Raw genomic sequence first — 27,551 nt, forward strand, 5'->3', positions numbered from 1 at the left:
CAAGTGCAAAGGGAAAAGATATGACAAAAAAATACCCAATATAAAAAATGCCCAATTTCTGTCCATTTATGAAAATGTTATGTGCTCTATAGATAACAATATGTGTGAAAAGATTTCTCCAGCGTAGGTGGGGTTAAATAAAAGAGGTTAAATCAAACAGCATTGGGAGACATGGTGCCTCACATGATCAGATGCTGATCTCCAGTCTCCTGACTAACTTGCTGGGAGGTGGGGGCCGGGAAGGCGTCAGAATATTTTGGAGACCACATTTCGCCCTCGTCGATACAGAATACTTGTGAAAATGGGCACGAGAATTCCTCGTCTGCTCCAGAAAGCGCTGTCTTCTTTTCCTTGGCTGCGGAGAAACTCGGGGGAACATGGTGAATCGAGGAGATTGTTACCCAAGGTGATCATGTTTGTGTTCGGGAATTGATTGTTGATGTCTGTGCATTCCAAAAGTTTATTTAAAATGAGGTTACTTCAGTTTTTAAGATCTCTGATTGCTGTCAGTGAATGAGACCTTCCCTATGGTTTTAAGGAACCAGATTGCAACCTGTCACTGAGTCAAAATATGGTCGTAATTAGGCTAATGTGAAGCTGTAGAGCAGTGTTTTTCAACCAGTGTGCCTCCAGCTGTTGCAAAACTACAACTCCCAGCATGCCCGGATACTATTTTTTTCTGTGTGACTACTGCCAGCTAAAATCTTAAAATTAGTAGCACAGTGGCCTGCATAAAACAGCTCATTATTTCACGTCCCAGCAAAACCTGTGAGGAACCTGCATCCCGGTTCTCTCCAAAAGACTGTGTAATTGTAAAGACTGTTCATACCAGATAAAGTTTTCCGGTTACTTCATAAAATCTGCTGTGGACATTTCGTTTATTATCCCTGCCGTTTGTGGGCTGGTTGGCGGTAGGAACATTACTATTAAGCAAACCTCCCCCTGGCGTCACGACAAGTAGGGGTTAATACCACCAGACTCTTCATTCACCATTGCAACACCCCAGACACCACATATTTTTTAGAGGCCTTTTTTAGAAATGAAAGTAGTGATCTGATTGGTTGCTATGGGCAACTCCAACTTTTCCTCTCGACGGGTTTTGATAAATCTCCCCCTATAAGTCGCAGCAAAGCAATCTCACATAAGATAGAAAAGCTTCCCGCACTCACCGGGACTTCAATCCATGTAGGTTTATTCATCTTCAAACAACATATATACAGCCATCACCACGGTGCAGGGAAGGAGACCGGCAACAGGGGAGTATGAGAACGACAGGCCGTTTTGCGTCATTGACGCGAAACAGCCTGTCGTTCCCATACGCCCCTGCTGTCGATTTGATGCCGGTTTCCCTCCCTGCACCATGGTGATGTCCGCGATGTATGTCGTTTGTAGATGAATAAAACTACATGAATTTGAAGTACCGGTGAGTGCGGGAAGCTTTTCTTTCTTATGTGAGATTGCAAATATCGGGATTTGACTACACCCTTCAAGCTGTAAAAAAAATTCTGTTACTCCTTCCTTGATGATTTTAATCCATTTTAGGGCTGAAAATATGGCGGGGGGGGGGGGGGGGCGGATTTACTTACTGGCAGTGAAGTGTAAGACAGGGCAATGTCGAGGGTGGTGGCAATAATGTTCTGTTACTGGCAATGACTGTGGCTGGGTATGTAGCAGGGTAGGTCAGCAAGCAATGACTTTGACTGCCAATGTAGCAAGGGGTGGGCAGGCAATGATTGTGACCACCAATGTGGTGAGTGGGTTGGCAGGCTATGACTTTGGTTGTCACCAGTGGAAGTTGGGCAGGCAAGGACTGTGGCTGTAAATGGGGTGGAGGGACAGGCAATGACTGTGGCTGTAAATGGAGTAGAGGGGCAGGCAATGACTGTAGCTGCCAGTGTAGTGTTGGGTGGTCACACAATGGCTGTGACTGGCAATGACTGGCTGAGCACTAAAAACAAATCGGAGCCTTCTCAGACATTGTTAATTCTCTTTCAACAGGGTGCGTCCAAACGAAATACAAAAAATGCCCAGGAATCAGATGACTTCCCATACTACACCCATAGCATTGGTGCCGAAGCAGACCACTCCCCAGCCATTGCCGTTCCCATAAAGGACTGGCCATCACCTCAAGGCTATCATCCAGATCCCCTCGTACCCTTCATTAAATATCTCATGTTCTTCTTCAACTTCATCTTCTTCACATTGGGCTTTGGCCTGCTGTGTTTTGGATTTTGGGGCCTTGCAGACAAGCAGTCCTTGATGGGTGAGAAGATCGGGAATCTGGGTACTGACCCCATGCTTATATTCGTACTGGTGGGCCTGGTCGTGTGCGTCTTGTCTTTCTCAGGATGTGTTGGATTTATCAGAGAGAACCTTTGCCTCCTCAAGTTTTTCTTTGCTGCGATGGTTACGCTGTTGGTCGCACAATCTGTGGTGGCCCTGGTGGTCCTGTGTTTTCATGAACAAATTCAGGATTCAGTAAAGATGACCATGATGTTGGCCATCAGCCGATACCAAGACGATTCGGATCTTCAATTTCTATTGGATGAGATACAACTTGGCATGGAGTGTTGTGGTGTGCAGTCCTATGAAGACTGGTCCGTAAATCTGTAAGTATTGGTAACCTCAAATTCTGTCTATAAATAGCCTTTTATCCATATAAAAATCCAGAGTTCCATCCTATATCCCAATCCATAGTTATATTCTGTAATGGCCTGAATTATGCCATAGCCAGGGAAAGCACCGATTAGATCGCACAATTTCACCTATAGCACCCACCTTTCCAATGCCATTGGCTAGGGTTGCGGCACCCAGTTGATCCAAGGACGTTTGGTGCTTTTGGCAGGCCTAATAACTTTGATAACCCTCCAGCAGGACAACAAAAAGACCACATATGAGTAGTAGGATGTATGGTCTTCAAGGGCAATGACAGTGTGGTGGGTATGGTGTAGATACAAGGCTGTGGTGCCACTAATGATGAGGGTATAAGATAAAGTTTGTGACGCCAGGACACAGTTTACCTTTATGGTCCGAGGATGACATAGCTTCTTCTGGGCCAGGCGCTGGGTAATGAATACACAGATGCAAGGTTGCGGATACATATCTGTATCTGAAATGACTGAAACCTTGACAATACAGACTTTAGTGCAGAGTGGGACCCGGGGAGCCTGTCACCTTGCTGGGATTTGTAGTTGCTGCAGATTTAAGATTATTAGCAGCCCACACAGCCTGTTCCTTTCACACTCTCCTACTGACTAGAACTAGACTCCACACTCCAACTCTAAACTACTCCCCCCCCCCCTCCACCACACACACACACACACACACACACACACTACAAGGGCTAAGTTTGGGGGTCCCCCATTGGGCATCAGGGTCACTTGGTCACTCTGCCACAATCCCTTAAAGGTACAGTGCATAAATTAGTACATAACATAACACACAAATATATCCCAGTATAACAGGTCAGGAAATGGAACCGTGGGCCCAATATAGAGGCAGCAGAGATGCCCGAGGCAAACTTAAGCCCACAGGACAGCCTCTGGTGCTGGGACACCACAACAGTTGTGATAATATCTCAGAACATTACAAGGGAGAGATGTGGTTACAGAAGTAGTGTCAAGCAGTCCAGAATTGGTCAACAAGGGACAGGCAGGTTTGGGGGCAAACATTGGCATAGTCGATCTAGTCAAAGGTCTGGTAATAGAGGTCAAGTCAAGCCAGGTATGCGTTACTGCCGAGAGTAGTCAAGTGAGCCAAAGGAGATGTCAGGTACGTGGTACCTTGGGGCATTGTACAGGAAAGCAGCAAGATGAGCTGGGACACAGAGGTACAAGACAAACATTTGCTTAGTATAGTTCAAATACAGTTCTGCCACCAGCAGAATAGTGAGTACAGCTCTGGAGTATAATACAGGATATAACTCAGGATCAGTACAGGATAAGTCATGTAATGTATGTACACAGTGACCTCACCAGCAGAATAGTGAGTACAGTTCTGGAGTATAATACAGAATATAACTCAGGATCAGTACAGGATAAGTAATGTAATGTATGTACACAGTGACCCCACCAGCAGAATAGTGAGTACAGCTCTGGAGTATAATGCAGGATATAACTCAGGATCAGTACAGGATAAGTAATTTATGTATGTACACAGTGACCTCACCAGCAGAATAGTGAGTACAGTTCTGGAGGACTCTAGGTGTCACTTGCCAGAAGAGGCACCACCACGGGTCTCTACTATCTGAATGGTGTTGTGGTATATTGTTGCATATATTGTTTCTTCTGATCTTGCTATTAACAATTCTCTACTTCTGCAGGTATTTCAACTGCAGTTCCCCTGGCGTCAACTCATGTGGTGTCCCTTATTCCTGCTGCATTGACCCCCTTCAGAATGGCACCGTACCCAATTCTCAATGCGGATTTGGAGCCCTCAGTATGAGTGAGGCCATGGCCAGCAGCCTGATCTACCTGGGAGGTTGTGTCCCTCAGCTTGTACTTTGGATCAACCGCAGGAGTTGGGATATGGCGGCTTTATACCTCTCGCTGCCGGCTACACAACTTGTATGTATGGTTTGTGCCCAAAGGGTCATCAGTGAAATCAAGATTGTAAAATCTCTTTATTAAAGCCAATGTTTAAGCTCTTTACAATGGTAAATGAATGATACAACGATTCTCAGACGGATTGACCTAAACTCCTCCAATCCGGGTAGTTTAACTCCTTGAATGCAGCAGTCAATGGTGACCCCAGCATCTAAGGTGTTAAGGGACCTTCCTCTGTTTGGCCATCAACATAAAGGTGGTTACATGAAACCCTTAAAAAAATTTACAAATTTTCCATTACAAAAATGTATTTATTATTTAAAGATTTGCATTGAAAAAACAAAAAACTATGCATATTTGGTACCACCACAATTTGCAATAAAAAATAAAATATCCGCTGCCCCTTCCTGAGCAGTGGATGTTAGAAAAAGTGAATTAATGGTTTATTAAAAAATAAATAAATAAATAAAGTGCCTTTCACTCATTCTGACATCCTCTGCTCAGGAAGGGGCGTGTCTAAAAGAAGCACTGTGCCCGCCCTCACTCACCATGCATTCACTTCCTCCCTGAGTCTGCTGTGCTGTGTCTCTTTATCCAATCACTGCAGGCTGCTCTGTAACCCCCTCCTCTCTGTTTTCATGCTGCAGTCTGATAGGACAGGAGTGAGCACAGAGGAGTGCGTGTCCCGTCCTCACTTCCTAGACTTTGTCCCTGCCTGTGCTTCAGCTGGGACAAAGATGATGCTGCAACCGGACAGGATTATGTTCTGGATGGTGTGGGGACCATTAGTGTTTTTTTATTTTAATTTTTTTTATAAGCCATGATTTCTAATTGGAATAAGTTATGCTGTGACTTACGTGACTGTGCATTATATCAGCAGTGTATTATCTGCAGGATTTTTTTCCACATGATCCTTTATCTCATAAAACCATTGTGTAGTGGGGATTAGATGAGCGGCTTACAGGGGAATTATATAGGACAAGAAAATACGTACAAGAGGCAGTTTTCACTGAACAGACCGATACCTTTCTTTTGCCGATTATGTGTGTTGTTCTGAAATAAGCATTTTATGACATATACTAGTTACCCCTTTAGGCCACTGGGGGCATGGTTTTATCTGTAGGTCAAGAAAAAAAGTACGGAGGGTCCAGCACTTCCTTGCAAGCAGCTTTATTGAAGATACATCACACCATAAAAACAACAATCAGTCAGATATGTTTCGAGCGTAAGCGCTCTTCCTCGGTGACCGAGGTCACCGAGGAAGAGTGCTTGCGCTCGAAACATGTCTGACTGTCGTTTTTATGGTGTGATGTATCTTCAATAAAGCTGCTTGCAACAAAGTGCTGAAGATACATCACACCATAAAAACGACAGTCAGTCAGACATGTTTTGAGCACAAGCGCTCTTCCTCGGTGACCTCGGTCACCGAGGAAGAGCGCTTGTGCTCGAAACATGTCTGACTGGCTGTGGTTTTTATGGTGTGATGTATCTTCAATAAAGCTGCTTGCAACAAAGTGCTGAAGATACATCACACCATAAAAACGACAGTCAGTCAGACATGTTTCGAGCACAAGGGCTCTTCCTCGGTCACCGAGGAAGAGCGCTTGTGCTCGAAACATGTCTGTCGTTTTTATAGTGTGATGTATCTTCAATAAAGCTGCTTGCAACGAAGTGCTGGACCCTCCGTACTTTTTTTTTTCTTCAATATTGGATGCCTTGCCGGGCACCGGTCCGAGCACCGTACATCAGGGAAGGTGAGCTGGATCACTCACTTGTTGGTTTATCTGTAGGTGCCCTGGTAAGGCCAGGGTAGTGATATGGACCAGAAACATGGCGATAGTATCCCTTTAACCTTTGACTGTGGGTGGAGCTTAGCTAAAGGATGGGGTTTTCCTTCCAGTTTCCTACAGCAGACAGAGGTGCGGAATGGTTCCTGCTTCAGCAATCTGCCTCCCAGCCAGAGAAGGATCTGAGATCTTTGCGATGGAGGAAAGAAAAAAATTGACATTTCGTTGTAGTTTTCAAATCTACTCTGTCGGGGGCGACCATGGACACAGAAGAAGGCGCCATCCAGAATACAAAGCTGAAATGTATATATTTCTTCACCCAGACTGTACTTGGGCCCCCTGAACGTGGCAGAATGGCCTGTTGGCACCCGTTGGCCCATAATGCAAAGTGAACAGATTTGACAAAAATCTTGGAGGTGAAAATATAATTTATTCCCAGACGCTATATGTTGTAGCTATCACACAGTAATAATGCTAGGAGTGGTAGCAGATGGACAATAAGGAATTTAGGGGCAACCGGTGAAACATTGGCAAAAAGAGAAACATAGGAAGGGGTGTACACGGTAAATTGATAGAAATCTCATGAAATGTGGAGGTTTACATGATCATTCTTCCAGGATGCCTGGAGTGTATTGTACAACATGGCGGACATGACAGAGATCTCTATTGGTTGGGGTAGTTGTTGCAGTGTGTGTACAAGTTTTTGGTTTTGCCAGGGGAGAAAGCCAGCAGTTCACAACCGAGACCTCAAAGAAGCAGAGTTGGGCACCCTTGTCTTGTACCAAATCCTACACACACTACATCTCTGTGACCGGCCAGGAAATAAAAAAAAACAGGCTTGACCAACATGGCCGCCGGGGTCTCTAGATGATGCCGTACTGGGCCAGTTCGTGCAGCTCCAAGTGGTTGAAGGCTTCCCAGGGGCAGATGACGGTGATGTCTGCAAAGAGATAATAGACGCAAGTGAGGAACGTGAAAAGAACCTAGAACATCTATATAGCGGGCCACCCAAAGAGATTCTCGGCCCTTATTTTTTGGCTCCCTTTCTTAGAGGGGTACTCCACTGGAAAACCTTTTTAAATCACCTTGTGCCAGAAAGTTGGACTAAAAATGGCTGTAGTCTCTATGGAAACGGTGAGCATTATTAATCTCCATAGAGACTACAGGCATTTATAGTCCAAATTGCCGGTTCAACGGTACAATCCGGACAGTCGGACATTATTTACAACTGCAGTGCCTCATATATTGCTATGAATATATACCATTAGGGCCCTATGGTAATTAAAGGGGTACTCCCGTTGAAAACTTTTTTTTTTTTTTTTAAATCAACTGGTGCCAGAAAGTTAAACAGATTTCTAAATCTCTTCTATTAAAAAATCTTAATCCTTCCAGTACTTTTTAGGGGCTGTATACTAAAGGGAAATCCAAAAAAAGAAATGTATTTCCTGTGATGTCATGACCACAGTGCTCTCTGCTGACCTCTGCTGTCCATTTCATGAACTATCCAACCCTCATAGCAAACATATGCTACTCTGGACAGTTCCTAAAATGGACAGCAGAGGTCAGCAGAGAGCACTGTGGTTATGACATCACAGGAAATGCATTTCTTTTTTTGGATTTTTCTTTAGTATACAGCCCCTAAAAAGTACTGGAAGGATTAAGATTTTTTAATAGAAGTCATTTACAAATCTGTTTAACTTTCTGGCACCAGTTGACTTCAATGTCTCCAATGCCTCTATTTTGACCTCCAATGGGTAAATGGAGCTCAAATAATCCAGCGTGAGCTTTTCCCGGTGTACATGCGACACTCAAAGGGGGAGATTTATCAAATCCTGTCCAGAGGAAAAGTTGCTGAGTTGCCCATAGCAACCAATCAGATCCCTTCTTTCATTTTTGACAAGGCCTCTGCAAAATGAAAGAAGCGATCTGATTGGTTGCTATGGGCAACTGGGCAACTTTTCCTCTGGACGGGTTTTGATAAATCTCCCCCTTAGACTCTGTTAGTGAAGTGGTAAATTCTTCACACCTTGTATCTAGGGGTTAAAGTTCTAGCAATGTTTCCTATGCCCTGCCTGACAGGAAGCTGAACATTATGTCATCATGATGTTCAGCTTCCCCTTCTTTAGCCCAATAATCTAAAGCAGTGTTTCCCAACCAGAGTGCCTCCAGCTGTGGTCAAACTACAACTCTCAGCATGCCCGGACAGCCTTTGGCTGTCCGGGCATGCTGAGAGTTGTAGTTTGGCCACAGCTGGAGGCACTCTGGTTGGGAAACAATGATTTAAAGAGTGTTAAAAAAAAAAAAAAAATTAAGTAAAATTTTTTTTTCCAAATTCCTGAAGTGCTGGGGGATGGAACACCTCGTACTTGTCCCTGCTTTATTGACAGTCAGCTGGAAACCAAGCCCAGTTTTCAAATCTCACTTCTGTGCTGTGCACACAGATTTGAAAACAGGGCTCGGCTTCCAGCTGACTGTCAGTAAAGCAGTGACAGGGATGGGAGGGGGAGCGAGGAGGCATTTTAGACCTTAGCATTGCAGGGGCTGGGGAACACCTCTTTGCACTAAAGAATAAAACCATTTTTCTGTGTTATGAAGGCACAGATCATTTGAATCTAACATATTCCCTTTAAAGGGGTACTCCACTGCCCCAGCATCCGGAACATTTTGATCCCAACGCTGGCTGCGGGGGTCGTGACGTCATGGCCACGTGCCTTGTGACATCACGCCATGCCGCCTCCCATAGACTTGCATTGAGGGTGCGTAGCGTGACGTCACCGGACACTAGGGCAGTGGAAAACCCCTTTAAGCTTTTACCTTACCATAAAATAAGGCAATGGAAAGATTGTATTACCTGTTCCTAGACCTTCCATTCCAGGGATGTCATCACCAAATCTGTAAGGAAAGGATGGAGATAATTTAGCTTGGAGGAAGTTCTTTTAATTGACCTAGCTTAAAGGGGTACTCCACTAGAAAACTTTTATTTTATTTTATTTATTATTTTTTTTAAATCAACTGGTGCCAGAAAGTTAAACAGATTTGTAAATTACTTCTATAAAAAAAAAAAATCTCAATCCTTGCAGTACTTATCAGCTGCTGTTATGATCCATAGGAAGTTCTTTTTTCTTTTTGTATTTCCTTTCTGCCTGACCACCGTGCTCTCTACTGACACCACTGTCCATTTTAGGAACTGTCCAGAGTAGGGGCAAATCCCTCTAGAAAACCTGGACAGTTACAGTTCCTGACATGGACAGAGGTGTCAGCAGAGAGCACTGTGTTCAGACAGAAAATACATTTTTAAAAGGAAAGAACTTCCTGTGGAGCATACAGCAGCTGATAAATACTGGAAGGATTTAGATTTTTTAACCCAGGGTTTTTCAGTTTTGGCACTTTCGTTTTTTCCTCCTTACCTTTTAAAAATCATAACACTTTCAATTTTCCACCCAAAAATCCATATTATGGCTTATTTTTTGCATCGCCAATTCTACTTTGCAGTGACATTAGTCATTTTACCCAAAAATTCACGACAAAACGGAAAAAAAAATCATTGTACGACAAAATCGAAGAAAAAACGCCATTTTGTAACTTTTGGGGGCTTCCGTTTCTACGCAGTGCATATTTCGGTAAAAATGACACCTTATCTTTATTCTGTAGGTCCATACGGTTAAAATGATACCCTACTTATATAGGTTTGATTTTGTCGCACTTCTGGAAAAAATCATAACTACATGCAGGAAAATTAATACGTCTAAAATTGTCATCTTCTGACCCCTATAACTTTGTTATTTTTCCACGTACAGGGCGGTATGAGGGCTCATTTTTTGCGCCGTGATCTGAAGATTTTATCGGTATGATTTTTGTTTTGATCATACTTTTTTATCACTTTTTATTCATTTTTTAATGGATAAAAAGTGACCAAAAAGACGCTTTTTTTGGACTTTGGAATTTTTTTGCGCGTACGCCATTGTGCGGTTTAATTAACAATATATTTTTATAGTTCGGACATTTATACACGCGGCGATACCACATATGTTTATTTTTATTTACACTGGTTTATTTTTTTTTAATGGGAAAAGGGGGGTGATTCAAACTTTTATTAGGGAAGGGGTTAAATGACCTTTAATAACACTTTTTTTTTTACTTTTTTTTGCAGTGTTATAGGTCACATAGGGACCTATAACACTGCACACACTGATCATTGTTATCCCATAGGGACCTATAACACTGCACACACTGATCATTGTTATCCCATAGGGACCTATAACACTGCACACACTGATCTCCTATGCTGATCACTGGCGTGTATTAGCACGCCTGTGATCAGTGTTATCGGCGCTTGACTGCTCCTGCCTGGATCTCAGGCACGGAGCAGTCATTCGCCGATCGGACAGCGAGGAGGCAGGTAAGGGGCCTCCCGGTGTCCTGTAAGCTGTTCGAGATGCCACGATTTCACCACGGCGGTCCCAAACAGCACGACTGAGCAGCCGGGTTACTTTCACTTTCACTTCAGACGTGGCGGTCAGCTTTGATCGCCACGTATGAAGGGTTAATACAGGGCATCACTGCGATCGGTGATGTCCTGCATTAGCCGCGGGTCCCGGCCGTTGATAGCCGCCGGGACCGACCCGATATGACGTGGGGACACCACGTGACCCCGCGGCATATCGCGGGAGTCGGTGGAGGATGTAAATATACGTCCTTCGTCGTTAAGGGGTTAATAGAAGTCATTTAAAAATCTTTTTATCTTTCTGGCACCAGTTGATAAAAAAAAAAAAAAAAAAAAAAAAAAAAAAAGTTTTCCAGTGGAGTACCCCTTTAAATCAACTGCTGCCAAAAAGTTAAACAGATTTGTAAATTACTTTTACACTGCTCAAAAAAATAAAGGGAACACTAAGCTAACACATCCTAGATCTGAATGAATGAACTAATCGTATGAAATACTTTCATCTTTACATAGTTGAATGTGCTGAGAACAAAATCACACAAAAATTATCAATGGAAATCAAATTTATCAACCCATGGAGGTCTGGATATGGAGTCACACTCAAAATCATAGAGGAAAACCGCACTACAGGCTGATCCAACTTTATGTAATGTCCTTAATACAAGTCACAATGAGGCTCAGTAGTGTGTGTGGCCTCCACGTGCCCGTATGACCTCCCTACAATGCCTGGGCATGCTCCTGATGAGGTGGAGGATGGTCTCCTGAGGGATGTCCTCCCAGACCTGGACTAAAGCATCCGCCAACTCCTGGACAGTCTGTGGTGGATGGAACGAGACGTCCCAGATGTGCTCAATCGGATTCAGGTCTGGAGAACGGGCGGCCAGTCCATAGCATCAATGCCTTCCTCTTGTAGAAACTGCTAACACACTCCAGACACATGAGGTCTAGCATTGTCTTGCATTAGGAGGAACCCAGGGCCAACCGCACTAGCATATGGTCTCACAAGGAGTCTGATGATCTCGGTACCTAATGGCAGTCAGGCTACCTCTGGCAAGCACATCGAGGGCTGTGCGGCCCCCCAAAGAAATGCCACCTCACACCATTACTGACCCACGGCCAAACCGGTCATGCTAGAGGATGTTGCAGGCAGCAGAACGTTCTCCACGGCGTCTCCAGACTCTGTCACGTCTGTCACATGTGCTCAGTGTGAACCTGCTTTCATCTGTGAAGACCACAGGGCACCAGTGGCAAATTTGCCAATCTTGGTGTTCTCTGGCAAATGCCAAACATCCTGCACGATGTTGGGCTGTAAGCACAACCCCCACCTGTGGACATCGGGCCCTCATACCACCCTCATGGAGTCTGTTTCTGACCGTTTGAGTGGACACATGCACATTTGTGGCCTGCTGGAGGTCATTTTGCAGGGCTCTGGCAGTGCTCCTCCTTGCACATAGGCAGAGGTAGCGGTCCTGCTGCTGGGTTGTTGCCCTCCTACAGCCTCCTCCATGTCTCCTGATGTACTGGCCTGTCTCCTGGTAGCGCTTCCATGCTCTGGACACTACGCTGACAGACACAGCAAATCTTCTTGCCACAGCTCGCATTGATGTGCCATCCTGGATGAGCTGCACTACCTGAGCCACCTGTGTGGGTTGTAGACAGCTGGAGGCGCTCTGGTTGGGAAAATCTGGTCAGGTTATGGTGAAACATTCCGGTAGTTGGAGGACTGTTTGGATAAATACCGGCCATTGCATTGGATGGCCAAAATACTGGCTGTGTCTGTAAAATACCAGCCAGATGGCAACCCTAGTTACAGTGCATTGGTGAGGGTTCCAGTCATAGGACATATTATGAACTACTTATCAGGGAATAAAAAAAAGGATCGGCTAAAGTCTTTAAAGGGGTACTCCGGTGGGAAAACATTTATTTTTTAAATCAACTCGTGCCAGAACGTTAAACAGATTTGTAAATGACTTCTATTAAAAAAAATGTACCCTTCCAGTACTTTTTAGCAGCTGTTTGCTACACAGGAAATTCTTTTATTTTTGAATTTCTTTTTTTGTCTTGTCCACAGTGCTCTCTGCTGTCACCTCTGTCCGTGTCAGGAACTGTCCAGGGCAGCATAGGTTTGCTATGGGGATTTTCTCCTGCTCGGGACAGTTCCTGATACGGACAGAGGTGTCAGCAGAGAGCATTGTGGACAAGACAAAAAAGAAATTCAAAAAGAAAGGAATTTCCTCTGTAACATACAGCTGCTAAAAAGTACTGGAAGGGTAAAGATTATTTTAATAGAAGTCATTTACAAATCAGTTTAACTTTCTGGCATCCGTTCATTTAAAAAAAAAAAATAATAAATAAAAAGGGTTCCCCTTTATGGATATCTAGCCAACATATCCCTTTAATAGTAAAAAAAATAAATGAAATAAAGTATCCTTGATGGACCTTAGGTTGTAATGATGCCAATTGGGTGTTGTCTACAAGTGCTAGGTAGGTCCAAGTTCTCTTACCCCTGAACTCCTTTCTTTGGAGGTTTACTCTTGAACTGCCTGGTCTGTCGTTGCTTAAATTTTGGTGGTCCTTTCCTTGGGGTTGCGGGTCCCCCAGTCACACGTGTGGCAGATTTGATCTCGGCCTTAACTGGTTCAAGATTCATGGCGAGCTCGGAACCTCTTTGGCTCCAGTAGACTCACAGGCAAAGTGGAAAAGATCTACGTGACGCCAGGTGAAAGGAGGAATTCTAGAACCACCTGGAAGAAAGAGAAAATTCGGTAAATACTAATAGTAGGCAACATTTTTTGGTATGGACTATGGGGGAGATTTATCAAAACCTGTGCAGAGGAAAACTTGCCCAGTTGCCCATAGCAACCAATCAGATCGCTTCTTTCATTTTTAGGAAGGCCTGTGAAAAATGAAAGAAGTGATCTGATTGGTTGCTATGGGCAACTGGGCAAGTTTTCCTCTAAATCTCCCCCTATGTGTCCGACATCAGGTTTGTATCCAGACATTTGAACCTCATTCCAACACATTATTATGGGCCAAGAATTCAACACACATCTCCGTCCCAATTGGGCTACTTCTGTGGTACATTTTTCCTAACATGTCCTATGTTCTCTTATGGGGAGACCCATCTTGAGAATCACTTTTTCCTTGTTTAACCCCTTAAGGACCGGGGTTTTTCCGTTTTTGCATTTTCGTTTTTTGCTCCTTGCCTTTAAAAAATCATAACTCTTTCAATTTTGCACCTAAAAATCCATATTATGGCTTATTTTTTGCGCCACCAATTCTACTTTGTAATGACGTCAGTCATTTTGCCCAAAAATCATTTTGCCCAGAAACCAGTGATCAACGATTCTGCCGCATGACTGCTCATGTCTGGATCTCAGGCACTGAGCAGTCATTGGGCGATCGGACAGCGAGGAGGCAGGTAGGGGCCCTCCCGCTGTCCTGTCAGCTGTTCGGGACACCGCGATTAGCCGCGGCGATCCCGAACAGCCCGACTGAGCTAGCCGGGAACTTTCCCTTTTAGCCGCGCGGCTCATCTCTGAGCGCGCGGCTAAAGGGTTAATTGCGCGCGGCGCCGCGATCAGCGCTGCGCGCTATTAGAGGCGGGTCCCGGCTTCACTATGACGCCGAGCCCGCCGTCATATGACGCGGGGTTACTGGGTAACCCCGCGTTATATCAGGAGAGCAGGACCAAGGACGTACCGGTACGTCCTTGGTCCTTAAGGGGTTAAAGGGGTACTCCACCGGAAAACTTTTTTTTTTTTTAATCAACTGGTGCCAGAAAGTGAAACAGATTTGTAAACTACTTCTATTTAAAAATCTCAATCCTTCCAGTACTTATCAGCTGCTGTATGCTGAAGAAATTCTTTTCTTTTTTGAATTTCCTTTCTGTCTGACCACAGTGCTCTCTGCTGACACCTCTGTCCATTTTAGGAATTGTCCAGAGTAAGAGCATTTATCAATTTATCAATGTTCGCTTATGTATACCATTTTATAGTTATTTTTTCTTACAATTTTTTTTTTTTGCTTATGTGTGACTGTTTTCAGTCTGTTGATAAATTTCTTTCACATAAGCAATTTTTATTTTTTTTCTGCTTTGGTAGTGGCTTTTTCTGCTCCATGTCTTAGTAGTTTATTTTTTTCATGCAATGCACCTTTTTTGCGACTTTCACACTTGATAAATCTCTGACCACTGCAAGTAAAAAATCACTTTTTGCTTTGTTAAGGCTGGGTTCACACCACGTTTTTCAAGTACATTTCCCGTATACGTCTTCATTATTGAAAACCTATGGAACCGTATTGAAAACCGTATACATAGACAAATAATTAAAAACCATATGCACCCGGTTGCGTACAGTTTGCTTGCAATACGGTTTTTCCCGTACTCAAAACTGTAGTTGACCAAGTTTTTGTCTCCGGTTTAAAAACTGTACTGCAACCACATAAGTTTTTTTTAACATGGACGTCAATGGGAAACGCACGTGTATACGGTTCCATACGGGAAACTGTATACGGTTTTACTTTGCACATGCGCATTTGCATCCTAAAGTCCCCAACCAACACCCCTACCGTAAAAAATTGACAACATTTTTAAAAATGTATGTTTTTTTTTTAAAATAAAAACGGACGGAACTGTATGCACTTTTAAAAACAGTATATAGTTTAAAAACACATACGGTTTACTTTTTCCCATACTGTTCCATCCGTTTTTTTGCCATACGGTTTTCTTTAGAAAAACTGATTGAAAACAGTATGGAAAAAACATGACGTGAACCCAGCCTAAGCAAGATTTTTATTTGTTGCTTAGGACACTGCACAATCAAAAAGTTGCAGAAAAAAAAGAGTAGTCGCACATGCTTTTTTGGGACAATTTTAAAGGACATCTGCAGCGGTACAAACACTTATCCCCTATCCTCAAGATAGGAGATAAGTGTTTGATCGCAGGGGGTCCGAACGCTGGGGCCCCCGGCGATCTCCTGTACGGGTCCGCGGCTGTGCTGTGGTTCTCCCGTGCAGGGGGCGTGCCTGCCGCAGCATGACGCTGCGGCCAGCACGCCTCCTCCATACATCTCTATTAGGAGAGGCGGGGAGGCAGCATTCGTGCCTCCCCACATCCCCCATAGAACTGTATGGGGACGGGGAGGAGACGGGGCGTCACCGTCGACCTCTAGGTCGACGCTACGTCACCATGGGTGCTAATGCCGGCGCTCCATTAGGGAGATCGAGGGGGGTCCCAGCGGTCGGACCCCCCGTGATCAAACACTTATCCCCTATCCTGTGGATAGGGGATAAGTGTAATTCCGCTGCAGTTGTCCTTTAAGCAAAAAAAAAAAAAAACCCTACTAAATGCTTTGATGTCCCCCATTATGATCACATTTCTAAGGCTGGCATTGACCCATACCACATGGCACAGTGGTTGGCATTGACCCATACCGCATGGCACAGTGGTTGGCATTGACCCATACCGCATGGCACAGTGGTTGGCATTGACCCATACCGCATGGCACAGTGGTTGGCATTGACCCATACCGCATGGCACAGTGGTTGGCATTGACCCATACCGCATGGCACAGTGGTTGGCATTGACCCATACCGCATGGCACAGTGGTTGGCATTGACCCATACCGCATGGCACAGTGGTTGGCATTGACCCATACCGCATGGCACAGTGGTTGGCATTACGTTATTTCAGCTCTGTGGTCCTATGTTTAAGTGTAACCATGGCAACTTATTAAAATGACTTCCCATTGCTTCTTTCCTTAGTGACCCATTTATTTCTAGCACAATTTTGAAGTGGAACTCTAATCTCTGCTGACCTATGCGTTTACGCGGCTCAAGCCTGATCCTCTTAACTCAAGGACATAGGAGGCAATTAGGAGAATGTGATGTGTAATGAAAGCGAAAAACCTGCAGGAGGCAGCGAGGAGTCCGTCCAGGAACACACCTGCTCATTGTAGGCACGAATGGACCCCAACTAGAACCATCATTACTATAAGATTTGTTTTGGACCTGATTCAGCAAATACTGCGATTGCCTGTATAAGGCTGCGTTCACACCACGTTTTTGCTATACAATTCCCGTATACGTCTTCAATGTGAAAACCGTACGGAACCGTATTAAAAACCGTATGCATTGACTCCCCATTGAAAACCGAATGCCAAAAGATGCATCCGATTGGGTCCATTTTGCGCCTTGTACGGTTTAGTCCGTTTTTTTTCCCGTACCCAAAACCACAGCCTACCACGGTTTTTTGGTCCGGGTGAAAAAAACGTATTGAACTGTATACGTTTTTTTTTTTTTTTAACATAGGATTCAATTCGAACCGTAGAGAACTGTATGTGCGTACAGTTCCATCCGGTTTTCACCATCCGGTTTCTGACTTTGCACAGTTTTTTTCTTGGAATTTTAATTAAACAAGTAAAACTTTATTCGTAATGGAGTGAAAAGTTAAAAACGTATGTTTTTTTTAAAATAAAAAAACGGATGCAACCGGACATAATTTTTTAAACCGTATACGGGTTAAAATTTGTACACCCGTTTTGATACAGTTTAGGGTGGGTTCACACCATGATTTTGCTATACAGTTTCGGCATCCAGTTTTCACCATATGTTTTTTGACTTTGCACAGTTTTTTTTCTTGGAATTTCAATCAAACAAGTGAAACTTTATTCAAAATGGAGTGAAAAGTTAAAAACTTATATGTTTTTTTCTTACAAAATGGAGGCAACCGGACATCATTTTTCAAACCGTATACAGATAAAAATTTGTACACACGTTTTGATACAGTTTAGTCCAGTTTTGAAGAATCCGTTTTTTTCATCAAAAACCTGATACAGGAACTGTATTGCAAAAACGTGGTGTGAACCCAGTTTTTGCAATACAGTTTCCGTATCAGGTTTTTGATGAAAAACGGATTAGTCAAAACCTGACTAAACTGTATCAAAACGTGTGTACAAATTTTTATCTGTATACGGTTTGAAAAATGATGTCCGGTTGCCTCCATTTTGTAAGAAAAAAACATATAAGTTTTTAACTTTTCACTCCATTTTGAATAAAGTTTCACTTGTTTGATTGAAATTCCAAGAAAAAAAACTGTGCAAAGTAAAAAAACATATGGTGAAAACTGGATGACACTGTACAAACATACGGTTCTGTACAGTTCCCATTGACTCCAATGTTAAAAAAAAAAAAAACTTATACGGTTTTAATACAGTTTTTCACCCGGACCAAAAACCGTGGTAGACTACGGTTTTGGGTACGGGAAAAAAAACTGACAAAACCGTACAGCATGCAAAACGGACACAACCTGATGCATCTTTTGGCATACGGTTTACAATGGAGAGTCAATGTATACGGTTTTCAATACGGTTCTGTACGGTTTTCACATTGAAAACGTATACGGGAACTGTATTGCAAAAACGTGGTGTGAATGCAGCCTAAAGTATGTACAGGAGCAGGGACTCCTGTCAAAAACAGAAGTCCCTGCTCCTGTACAGTATGGCCCAATAGATGTAGTAAGTGAGCTGCTCAGTATAACACGCAGTCACCTTTACTAACAGAGATGATGGAAGTGACTAGAGATGAGCGAACTTACAGTAAATTCAATTCGTCACAAACTTCTCGGCTCGGCAGTTGATGACTTTTCCTGCATAAATTAGTTCAGCTTTCAGGTGTTCCGGTGGGCTGGAAAAGGTGGATACAGTCCTAGGAAAGAGTCTCCTAGGACTGTATCCACCTTTTACAGCCCACCGGAGCACCTGAAAGCTGAACTAATTTATGCAGGAAAAGTCATCAACTGCCGAGCCGAGAGGTTCGTGACGAATCGAATTTACTGTAAGTTCGCTCATCTCTAGAAGTGACATATTTTGGTCCATAGGAGGCAGTATTGTAGTACTTATATTTTTGTACATAGGTAGAGTCATAGCATGAGTATATACTGTAGACCAGTGGTCTTCAACCTGCGGACCTCCAGCTGTTGCAAAACTACAACTCCCTGCATGCCCGGACAGCCGTTGGCTGTCCGGGCATGCTGGGAGTTGTAGTTTTGCAACACCTGGAGGTCCACAGGTTGGAGACCACTGCTGAAAACAGTATTAAAGGCCTGAAACTTCCTATTCTCAGGATTATTGGGAGTCACGCACTTGGACCTCCACTAGTCCAAAAAAAATGACTAATTTTTCTGGCACATTTTACAGACAATGTAGTAAAGAAATTGGATCAGCGCACCATAGAATTCACATGTCCCGGTATCCAGCACAACTTCTCCTCGTGGAAGCTCGGACACAAACCCTGAGACTGGGTCCTCGGGTGAACCAATCCCGAAAAATGAAGGTGGACTTCCGGCTCTTGACTCGGGGTAAAATCCAAATTTTTATTCCAAAGAGTTAAAGTCCAAGTGCAGCAAACACAAAAATAGAATAAAACGACACAAACGAAACGCAGTTGTACAGGTCGAAATGCGTTGGTGCGTTTCGTTTGTGTGTTTTTATTCTATTTTTGTGTTTGCTGCACTTGGATTTTAACTCTTTGGAATAGAAGTCCACCTTAATTTTTCACATTTTATTGAACACTAGCTGAGTACCCGGCGTTGCCTGGTTTTTCCTTCCTCATCCTTGTTGGGGAGGAAAATCGACAAAGGAGGAAGCTTTTGACTTCATATCCAGTCCTCATATATTGTGGTCATGTCCCCATATTTCGTCCTCATATCCCAACCTCATATCCCGTCCTTATTTCCCGACCTCATATCCTGACCTCATATCCCGTCCTCATTTCCCGACCTCCTTTCTCATCCTCATATCCTGACCTCATATCTCGACCTCCTATCCCGACCTCCTATCTCATCCTCCTATCCTGACCTCGTATCTCGACCTCATATTCTGACCTACTATCCCGTCCTCCTATCTTGACCTCATAACCTGACCTCATATCTCGACCTCCTATCTCGTCCTCATATCCGGACCTCATATCTCGACCTCCTATCCCAACCTCATATCCCGTCCTCATTTCCCGACCTCCTATCTCGTTCTCATATCCTGACCTCCCATCTCAACCTCCTATCCCGACCTCATATCCTGACCTCATATCCCGTCCTCCTATCTTGACCTCATATCCCATCCTCATATCTCGACCTCCTATCTCGACCTCCTCTCTTTGTAAGATGGGGTGTGGCTTGCAAGCCGGATTGACACATTCACCAGGATATGCAGAGCGGAGCTTATGGAGTAAGGTACTGAAAGTCCCATCTACTCGCATGGGACTTGGAACAAAAACCCATCTTTTATATAAGGGTGTAGGTAAGGGTTAATTTTACTATCATATCTTTTTATTTGACATATAACATCTAATGCAAACCTGACCCAGAATGAGGGTGAGATCAGTGGACAGGACAGATGGAGACATGTAACAGTCAGGCTATGTTCACACATTGTTATTTCAGCCATGTTTTGTACCAAAAAAAACGGAAGCTTTTTCGCCCTTTTATGGCACAAAAGACAGCCTAAAAAAAGCCATCCTTTTCCAGCTATTGAGTTCAATGATACTCAAATAAAAAAATGCCTGGTAATGCATATTTTGGCCCAGATTTACGCTTGATGTTCCTAATTTGGACTGGAATTTCAAATTGATTAAGATTTGAGCCCCCCCCCCCCCCCCCAGAAATTTTAATAAAATGTAAAGGGGTACCCCCACTGCTCTGCGTTTGGAAAAAAAAAAACTGTTCTGAACGCTGTAGCCGGCAGCTTGTGATGTCATAGTCCCGCCCCCTCATGAAGTATTTTTCTTTAAATCAACTGGTGCCAGAAAGTTAAACAGATTTGTAAATGACTTCTATTAAAGAATCTTAATCCTTCCAGTACTTATTAGCTGCTGAATTCTACAGAGGAAATTCTTTTCTTTTTTGGAACACAGAGCTCTCTGCTGACATCACAACCACAGTGCTCTCTGCTGACATCTCTGTCCATTTTAGGAACTGTCCAGAGCAGCATATGTTTTCTATGGGGATTTTCTCCTACTCTGGACAGTTCTTAAAATGGACAGAGATGTCAGCAGAGAGCACTGTGGTCATGATGTCAGCAGAGAGCACTGTGCTCCAAAAAGAAAATAATTTCCTCTGTAGTATTCCGCAGCTAATAAGTACTGGAAGAATTAAGATTTTTTATAGAAGTCATTTACAAATCTGTTTAACTTTCTGGCACCAGTTGATTTAAAAAAAAAAAAAGTTTTCCACCGGAGTACCCCTTTAAAGGTTTACAAATTGTCTCTTAGCATGTATACAGCACCTATGCACACTTTGATGTCTCCATGGTTACAGACTACATATCCTGTGTAGTCTGATGCTGCAGTTGTGTATTACTCCTCCTAGTACTGTTTGTATGTTATTAAGAATGGAAAGGAAGGTAGTAGAGATGAGCAAACTTACAGTCAATTCGATTCGTCACGAACTTCTCGGCTCGGCAGTTGATGACTTTTCCTGCGTAAATTAGTTCAGCCTTCAGGTGCTCCAGTGGGCTGGAAAAGCTGGATACAGTCCTAGGAAAGAGTCTCCTAGGACTGTATCCACCTTTTCCAGCCCACCGGGAGCACCTGAAAGCTGAACTAATTTATGCAGGAAAAGTCATCAACTGCCGAGCCGAGAAGTTCGTGACGAATTGAATTTACTGTAAGTTCACTCATCTCTAGAAGGTAACATAGGTCATGTATCAGCGGGATCACTACACAGGGTTTATTCGCAGTTTGTAAATAATCATTGCCTATGCAGACAGCTGAGGAAGGCTCCAACGCCGAAACGCGTTCCTCTTGGACCTTGTTATGACTTAAAGGGGTACTCCGGTGGAAAACTTTATTTTTTTTAATCAACTGGTGCCAGAAAGTTAAAAAGATTTGTAAATTACTGATCTATAAAAAAAAAATCTTAATCCTTCAAGTACTTTTTAGGGGCTGTACACTACAGAGGAAATGCTTTTCTTTTTGGATTTCTCTTCTGTCACGACCACAGTGCTCTCTGCTGACCTCTGCTGTCCATTTTAGGAACTGTCCAGAGCAGCATATGTTTGCTATGGGGATTTTCTCCTGCTCTGGACTGTTCCTAAAATGTACAGCAGAGGTCAGCAGAGAGCACTGTGGTCGTGACAGAAGAGAAATCCAAAAAGAAAATAAATTCCTCTGTAGTATACAGCTGCTAATAAGTACTGGAAGGATTAAGAATTTTTTTAATAGAAGTAATTTTCAAATCTGTTTAACTTTCTGGCACCAGTTGATTAAAAAAATAAAAAGTTTTCCACTGGAGTACCCCTTTAATAAATTTCCACTTTTGCAAGATCGGTGAGTGCCAGGTACCATTTTTATTACAGTTCAAAGTCACATCTGGGGTCTTGTCTAATATAATGGTCCTAAGGGCCCTGCTGCCTCAAGAGGAGGCCAAAGTATTACAAATGATATTATAGGTGGAGGCTCTGTTAAAGGGGTACTCCTGGAAAAAAAAATATTTTTTTTAAATCAACTGGTAACGCAAAGTTAAAATTATTTGTAAATTTCTTCTATTTAAAAATCTTAATCCTTCCAGTACTTATCAGCTGCTGTATACTACAGAGGAAGTTGTATTTCTTTCTGGAGTTTCTTTCTGTCTGACCACAGTGCTCTCTGCTGACACCTCTGTCTATGTCAGGAACTGTCCAGAGCAGGAGAGGTTTTCTATGGGGATTTGCCCCTATTCTGGACAGTTCCTGACATGGACAGAGGTGTCAGCAGAGAGCACTGTGGTCAGACAGAAAAGAATTCCAGAAAGAAATACAACTTCCTCTGGAGCATACAGCAGCTGATAAGTACTGAAAGGATTAAGATTTTTAAATAGAAGTAATTTACAAATCTGTTTAACTTTGCGGCACCAATTAATTTGAAAAAAATTGTTTTCCCCTGGAGTACCCCTTTAAAGATGTTTGCCTCCAAAGGTTCTTAGCTCTCCAATTAGACCTTTGCCTTTTATACCTCAATTTCCTAAATGGTCTCTTAAAGGGGTATTCCAGGAAAACACTTATATATATATATGTATATATATCAACTGGCTCCAGAAAGGTAAACAGATTTGTAAATTAATTCTATTAAAAAATCTTAATCCTTCCAATAATTATCAGCTGCTGAAGTTGAGTTGTTGTTTTCTGTCTGGCAACAGTGCTCTCTGCTGACATCTCTGTCTGTCTCGGGAACTGCACAGAGTAGAAGAGGTTTGCTATGGGGATTTGCTTCTACTTTGGACAGTTCCCGAGACAGGTGTCATCAGAGAGCACTTAGACAGAAAAGAACAACTCAACTTCAACAGCTCATAAGTACTGAAAGGATTAAGATTTTTTAATAGAAGTAATTTACAAATCTGTTTAACTTTCTGGAGCCAGTTTATATATATATAAAAAAAGTTTTTTTCCTGGATAACCCCTTTAACCATACTATGAGGACTCAACCATCGTTGGGTCTACAATGTAGTAGCCGAAATTTATAACAAAAGATACGGACGCACTCGGGTTCTCTGCAGGTGATTTATTCTGTGCAGGTCATACAGCAATGCTCAGTCGACTTACGTCGACTGAGCATTGCTGTATGACCTGCACAGAATAAATCACCCGCAGAGAACCCGAGTGCGTCCGTATCTTTTGTTCTAAATTTTGGCTCTTGTCTGGAAGAGCACCGGCACGAAGCGGAGGATCCGTGAGTAGCATTGGCATTAGTGACATTATTCCAATATCGTACCCAGTGGCAGTGCCAACTCTGTAGACTTATTGTAAGTTATTTATATTGCAAACTTAGTTGGTCAAGTCCACAATGAGATTCTTTGACACCCTGTTAGGGCCAAGGTTCTGAGGTAACAGGGTCCAACGACAACTGTGAGAACGAGCAGAAGGAAACCATCTGAAGTCAACTTGGATCACATGCGATTAGGGTCTAAACAAGACTTTATGGTGCAGTAGGAGTGAACATCCTTCTATGTAGGTCTCTAGAAAACTGTCTTATGTGAGTCCAACGAGTGGCGGGTCTCAACGGCGCTGACCGAGGACGGACACGTCAGGTAAGTAGAAGGTGATTTTATTGGGATAATGCAACGCGTTTCACCGCGCTTGCACGGCTTCATCAGGCATAGTCATTATGCCTGATGAAGCCGCGCAAGCGAGGTGAAACGCGTTGGATTATCCCAATAAAATCACCTTCTACTTACTCGACGTGTCCGTCCTTGGTCAGCGTCGAGGAGACCCGCCACTCTTTGGAAGTCTATCCCCAGTTGCTGTTCACCAGGTTGGGAGCCTGCAGACCGGACCTTGCCGCTCACTCACGCTTACCGTTGTTGTGTGTGGGTCCACACAACCACCTGGGGTAAGAGGCTTGCATAATCTTTCCTTTTGCCATATCCACCCGGGTGGTTTTACGCTATGGAGCGCTCTCGTTTGTTTTTATGCGAGTCCAAGTCCATCTGGACACTACTCCCGAGGACTAAGTTTGTCTCTTTTTCTTGAATAGGAAACCCTCAAATACATTGATGATAACATTAGCTACCCTGCTATTATCACTTACTATACACTATGGTAGGTGTTCTCAATTGTGACACAACTAGATGTAGTTCCGTTTAAGGTAGAAGACAATAATAGGAGTCTTTTACAAAATGATGGCTGTGTTACAGACTGGTAGAGTAACAATAGTCAGTGAGCCTTGAGCTCCATATACTTACCTGCCGGTCCCGTCGCTGCTCGCCCACGTGGCCGGTCCCGCAGTGCTCCTCGGTCCCGCCAGGTAAGTCCGCCGGTCCCCTGATGTCCCCCCCCCTATGCCGCAGGTCCCCGCAGCCATCGTCCCCCGTTCTGTCGTCCCCCGTTCTGCCCGACTTCCAGGGGCGGGCAGTGCGGGGGATCTGAACTTTCACCCCAGATCACTGTGATTGGTCCACAGGGACCAATCACAGTGATCGCTGACCAGGACCATCAATGGATGGTCCTGGGGGTGAAGCAGAAGTTGTCCCCTGCTGGAAACAGCGGGACTTCTGCCAGTTAACCCGTGCGATGCTGCGCATCGCCGGGTTAACTGAATGTCATTTATAAACGCCGGGATGCGCGAACGCACTGCACAACCCGGCGTTTATATATGACATTCTGCGGGAAGGGGTTAAATAAAACAAAATCCATTATATTTAAAATGCAGTCATGGTTGACCTCTAAGAGCATCTGTATACACTGCTCAAAAAAATTAAGGGAACACTTAAACAACACAATATAACTCCAAGTCAATGACGCTTCTGTGAAATCACACTGTCCACTCAGGAAGCAACACTGATTGACAATCAATTTCACATGCTGTTGTGCAAATGGAACAGACAATAGGTGGAAATTATAAGCAATTAGCAAGACATCCCCAATAAAGGAGCGGTTCTGCTGGTGTGACTACAGACCACTTCTCAGTTCCTATGCTTCCTGGCTGATGTTTTGGTCACTTTTGAATGCTGGCGGTGCTTTCACTCTAGTGGTAGCATGAGACGAAGTCTACAGCCCACACAAGTGGCTCAGGTAGTGCAGCTCATCCAGGATGGCACATCAATGCGAGCTGTGGCAAGAACGTTTATTGTGTCTGTCAGCGTAGTGTCCAGAGCATGGAGGCGTTACCAGGAGACAGGCCAGTACATCAGGAGATGTGGAGGAGGCCGTAGGAGGGCAACAACCCATCAGCAGGACCGCTACCTCTGCCTATGTGCAAGGAGAAGCAGGAGGAGCACTGCCAGAGCCCTGCAAAATGACCTCGAGCAGGCCACAAATGTACATGTGTCCACTCAACTGGTCAGAAACAGACTCTGAGGGTGGTATGAGGGCCCGACGTACACAGGTGGGGGTTGTGCTTACAGCCCAACACCGTGCAGGATGTTTGGCATTTGCCAGAGAACACCAAGATTGGCAAATTCGCCACTGGCGCCCTGTGATCTTCACAGATGAAAGCAGGTTCACACTGAGCACATGTGACAGATGTGATAGTCTGGAGACGCTGTTGAGAACGTTCTGCTGCCTGCAACATCCTCCAGCATGACCGCTTTGGCAGAGGGTCAGTAACTTTGTGGGGTGGCATTTCTTTGGGGGCTGCACAGCCCTCCATGTGCTTGCCAGAGGTAGCCTGACTGCAATTAGGAACCGAGATGAGATCCTCAGACCCCTTGTGATACTATGCTGGTGCGGTTGGCCCTGGGTTCTTCCTAATGCAAGACAATGCTAGACCTCATGTGGCTGGAGTGTGTCAGCAGTTCCTGCAAGAGGAAGGCATTGATGCTGTGGAGTGGCCCACCCGTTCCCCAGACCTGAATCCGATTGAGCACATCTGGGACATCATGTCTCGCTCCATCCACCAACGCCACGTTGCACCACAGACTGTCCAGGAGTTGGCCGATGCTTTAGTCCAGGTCTGGGAGGACATCCCTCAGGAGACCATCCTCCACCTCATCAGGAGCATGCCCAGGCATTGTAGGGAGGTCATACGGGCACGTGGAGACCACACACACTACTGAGCCTCATTGTGACTTGTTTTAAGGACATTACATAAAGTTGGATCAGCCTGTAGAGCGGTTTTCCACTTTGATTTTGAGTGTGACTCCATATCCAGACCTCCGTGGGTTGATAAATTTGATTTCCATTGATCATTTTTGTGTGATTTTGTTGTCGTCACATTCAACTATGTAAAGACGAAAGTATTTCATACGATTAGTTCATTCATTCAGATCCAGGATGTGTTATCTTAGTGTTCGCTTAATTTTTTGAGCAGTGTATATTATTCATTTCTAAACACTTGAGCTCTTCCATAGGTTATATATGATGTTAGGGTATTAGAGCAGTAGTTCTTAACCTGGGTTCGATCAAACCCCAGGGGTTCGGTGAGTCAGTCTCACGGGTTCGGTGGAGATCAAGATACACACCCGACTCATATGATTCGTGATGACATGCCCCGCTTGTCCATAATTGGCTGCAGGTGATCATGTCCCACCTAACCGATCTCAGAGTACTGTTTTACCCTACTGTAAAGGAAGCCTCCTATCCTTTGTGGCTCCTATGCAATCGCCTACATGCGTCCCACGCTGGAACGCACCACTTCCGGCACGGCCTCCTGTGACGCACTTCCGGTCCCACGGCATCTTAAACAGGCTCAGCCAGACGGTCCTTCTGACAAGCGGACAGCCTGGACGCACGGACGCCGCGGGAACAGGTAGGCACACTGAGGATGCTGGACATAAAAACGGAGAAAAGGAACAGACTTTGTTGCGAAAATGACATGAGAGTGGCACTTGCCAAGGTAAAGCCGCGCATTTCTGAACTGGTCTATGAAAGACAACAGCAGAAGTCACACTGATTTGCAGTAAATATTCATTATTATGTTTTTGTGTGAAAATCATGTTATTATGGTTTTGTTCTTTGTTCTTAATGGTTTTGTTCTTTAATCGTTTTGTTCAATTTGTGCACCTATGTATAAATATATACTTAAATATATACCTATGTTTTGAATTTGAAAAAATCATATTTTATTTTTCCAATTAAGAGGGGTTCGATGAATGCGCATATGAAACTGGTGGGGTTCAGTACCTCCAGCAAGGTTAAGAACCACTGGATTAGAGGGATATTCTGCTGAGGAGGCAAAATAACTTCCCTGCAAGCAGCTTATGGATGACACAAATCCATAACTAACACATCACCCTATCCTGTCATCGTGTATCTGTAGTCTCGTGTCCCTGCCTAGAATGTCGTCACTTCAAGAATTTTCTCCTCAAGACACGCA

General features: G+C 44.0%; 2 protein-coding genes across 5 annotated transcripts in view; one reads left to right on the top strand and one right to left on the bottom strand.

The window, feature by feature from the left end:
- TSPAN10 (tetraspanin 10) lies at positions 1 to 6,754 on the top strand. Of its 2 annotated transcripts, XM_056549782.1 has the most exons (4): positions 1 to 406; positions 1,999 to 2,609; positions 4,322 to 4,565; positions 6,445 to 6,754. In XM_056549782.1, exons 1-4 carry the CDS (start codon positions 302 to 304, stop codon positions 6,547 to 6,549), a joined length of 1,065 nt encoding a protein of 354 aa, XP_056405757.1. In that variant the 5' UTR covers positions 1 to 301; the 3' UTR covers positions 6,550 to 6,754. The 2 variants fall into 2 exon arrangements, with proteins under 2 accessions (XP_056405757.1, XP_056405758.1); XM_056549783.1 differs by lacking the exon at positions 6,445 to 6,754 and having other exon boundaries at positions 4,322 to 4,636.
- The window catches only part of PDE6G (phosphodiesterase 6G), a 27,269-nt gene continuing 6,465 nt past the window's right edge, over positions 6,748 to 27,551 (bottom strand). For 2 of the 3 annotated variants that reach the window (XM_056549786.1, XM_056549787.1), the window contains 3 exons: positions 13,277 to 13,516; positions 9,183 to 9,223; positions 6,748 to 7,271 (listed from right to left, as the gene is read on the bottom strand). In XM_056549786.1, the coding sequence (XP_056405761.1) occupies positions 7,195 to 7,271; positions 9,183 to 9,223; positions 13,277 to 13,422 (264 nt within the window). In that variant the 5' untranslated portion in view covers positions 13,423 to 13,516 and the 3' untranslated portion in view covers positions 6,748 to 7,194. Of the gene's footprint in view, positions 7,272 to 9,182; positions 9,224 to 13,276; positions 13,517 to 13,597; positions 13,620 to 27,551 lie in introns of those variants that run through there. The other variant, XM_056549788.1, reaches the window with a different exon arrangement.

Source organism: Hyla sarda, chromosome 13, assembly GCF_029499605.1.
Source record: "Hyla sarda isolate aHylSar1 chromosome 13, aHylSar1.hap1, whole genome shotgun sequence".
In the NCBI taxonomy this organism is placed as follows: domain Eukaryota; kingdom Metazoa; phylum Chordata; class Amphibia; order Anura; family Hylidae; genus Hyla; species Hyla sarda.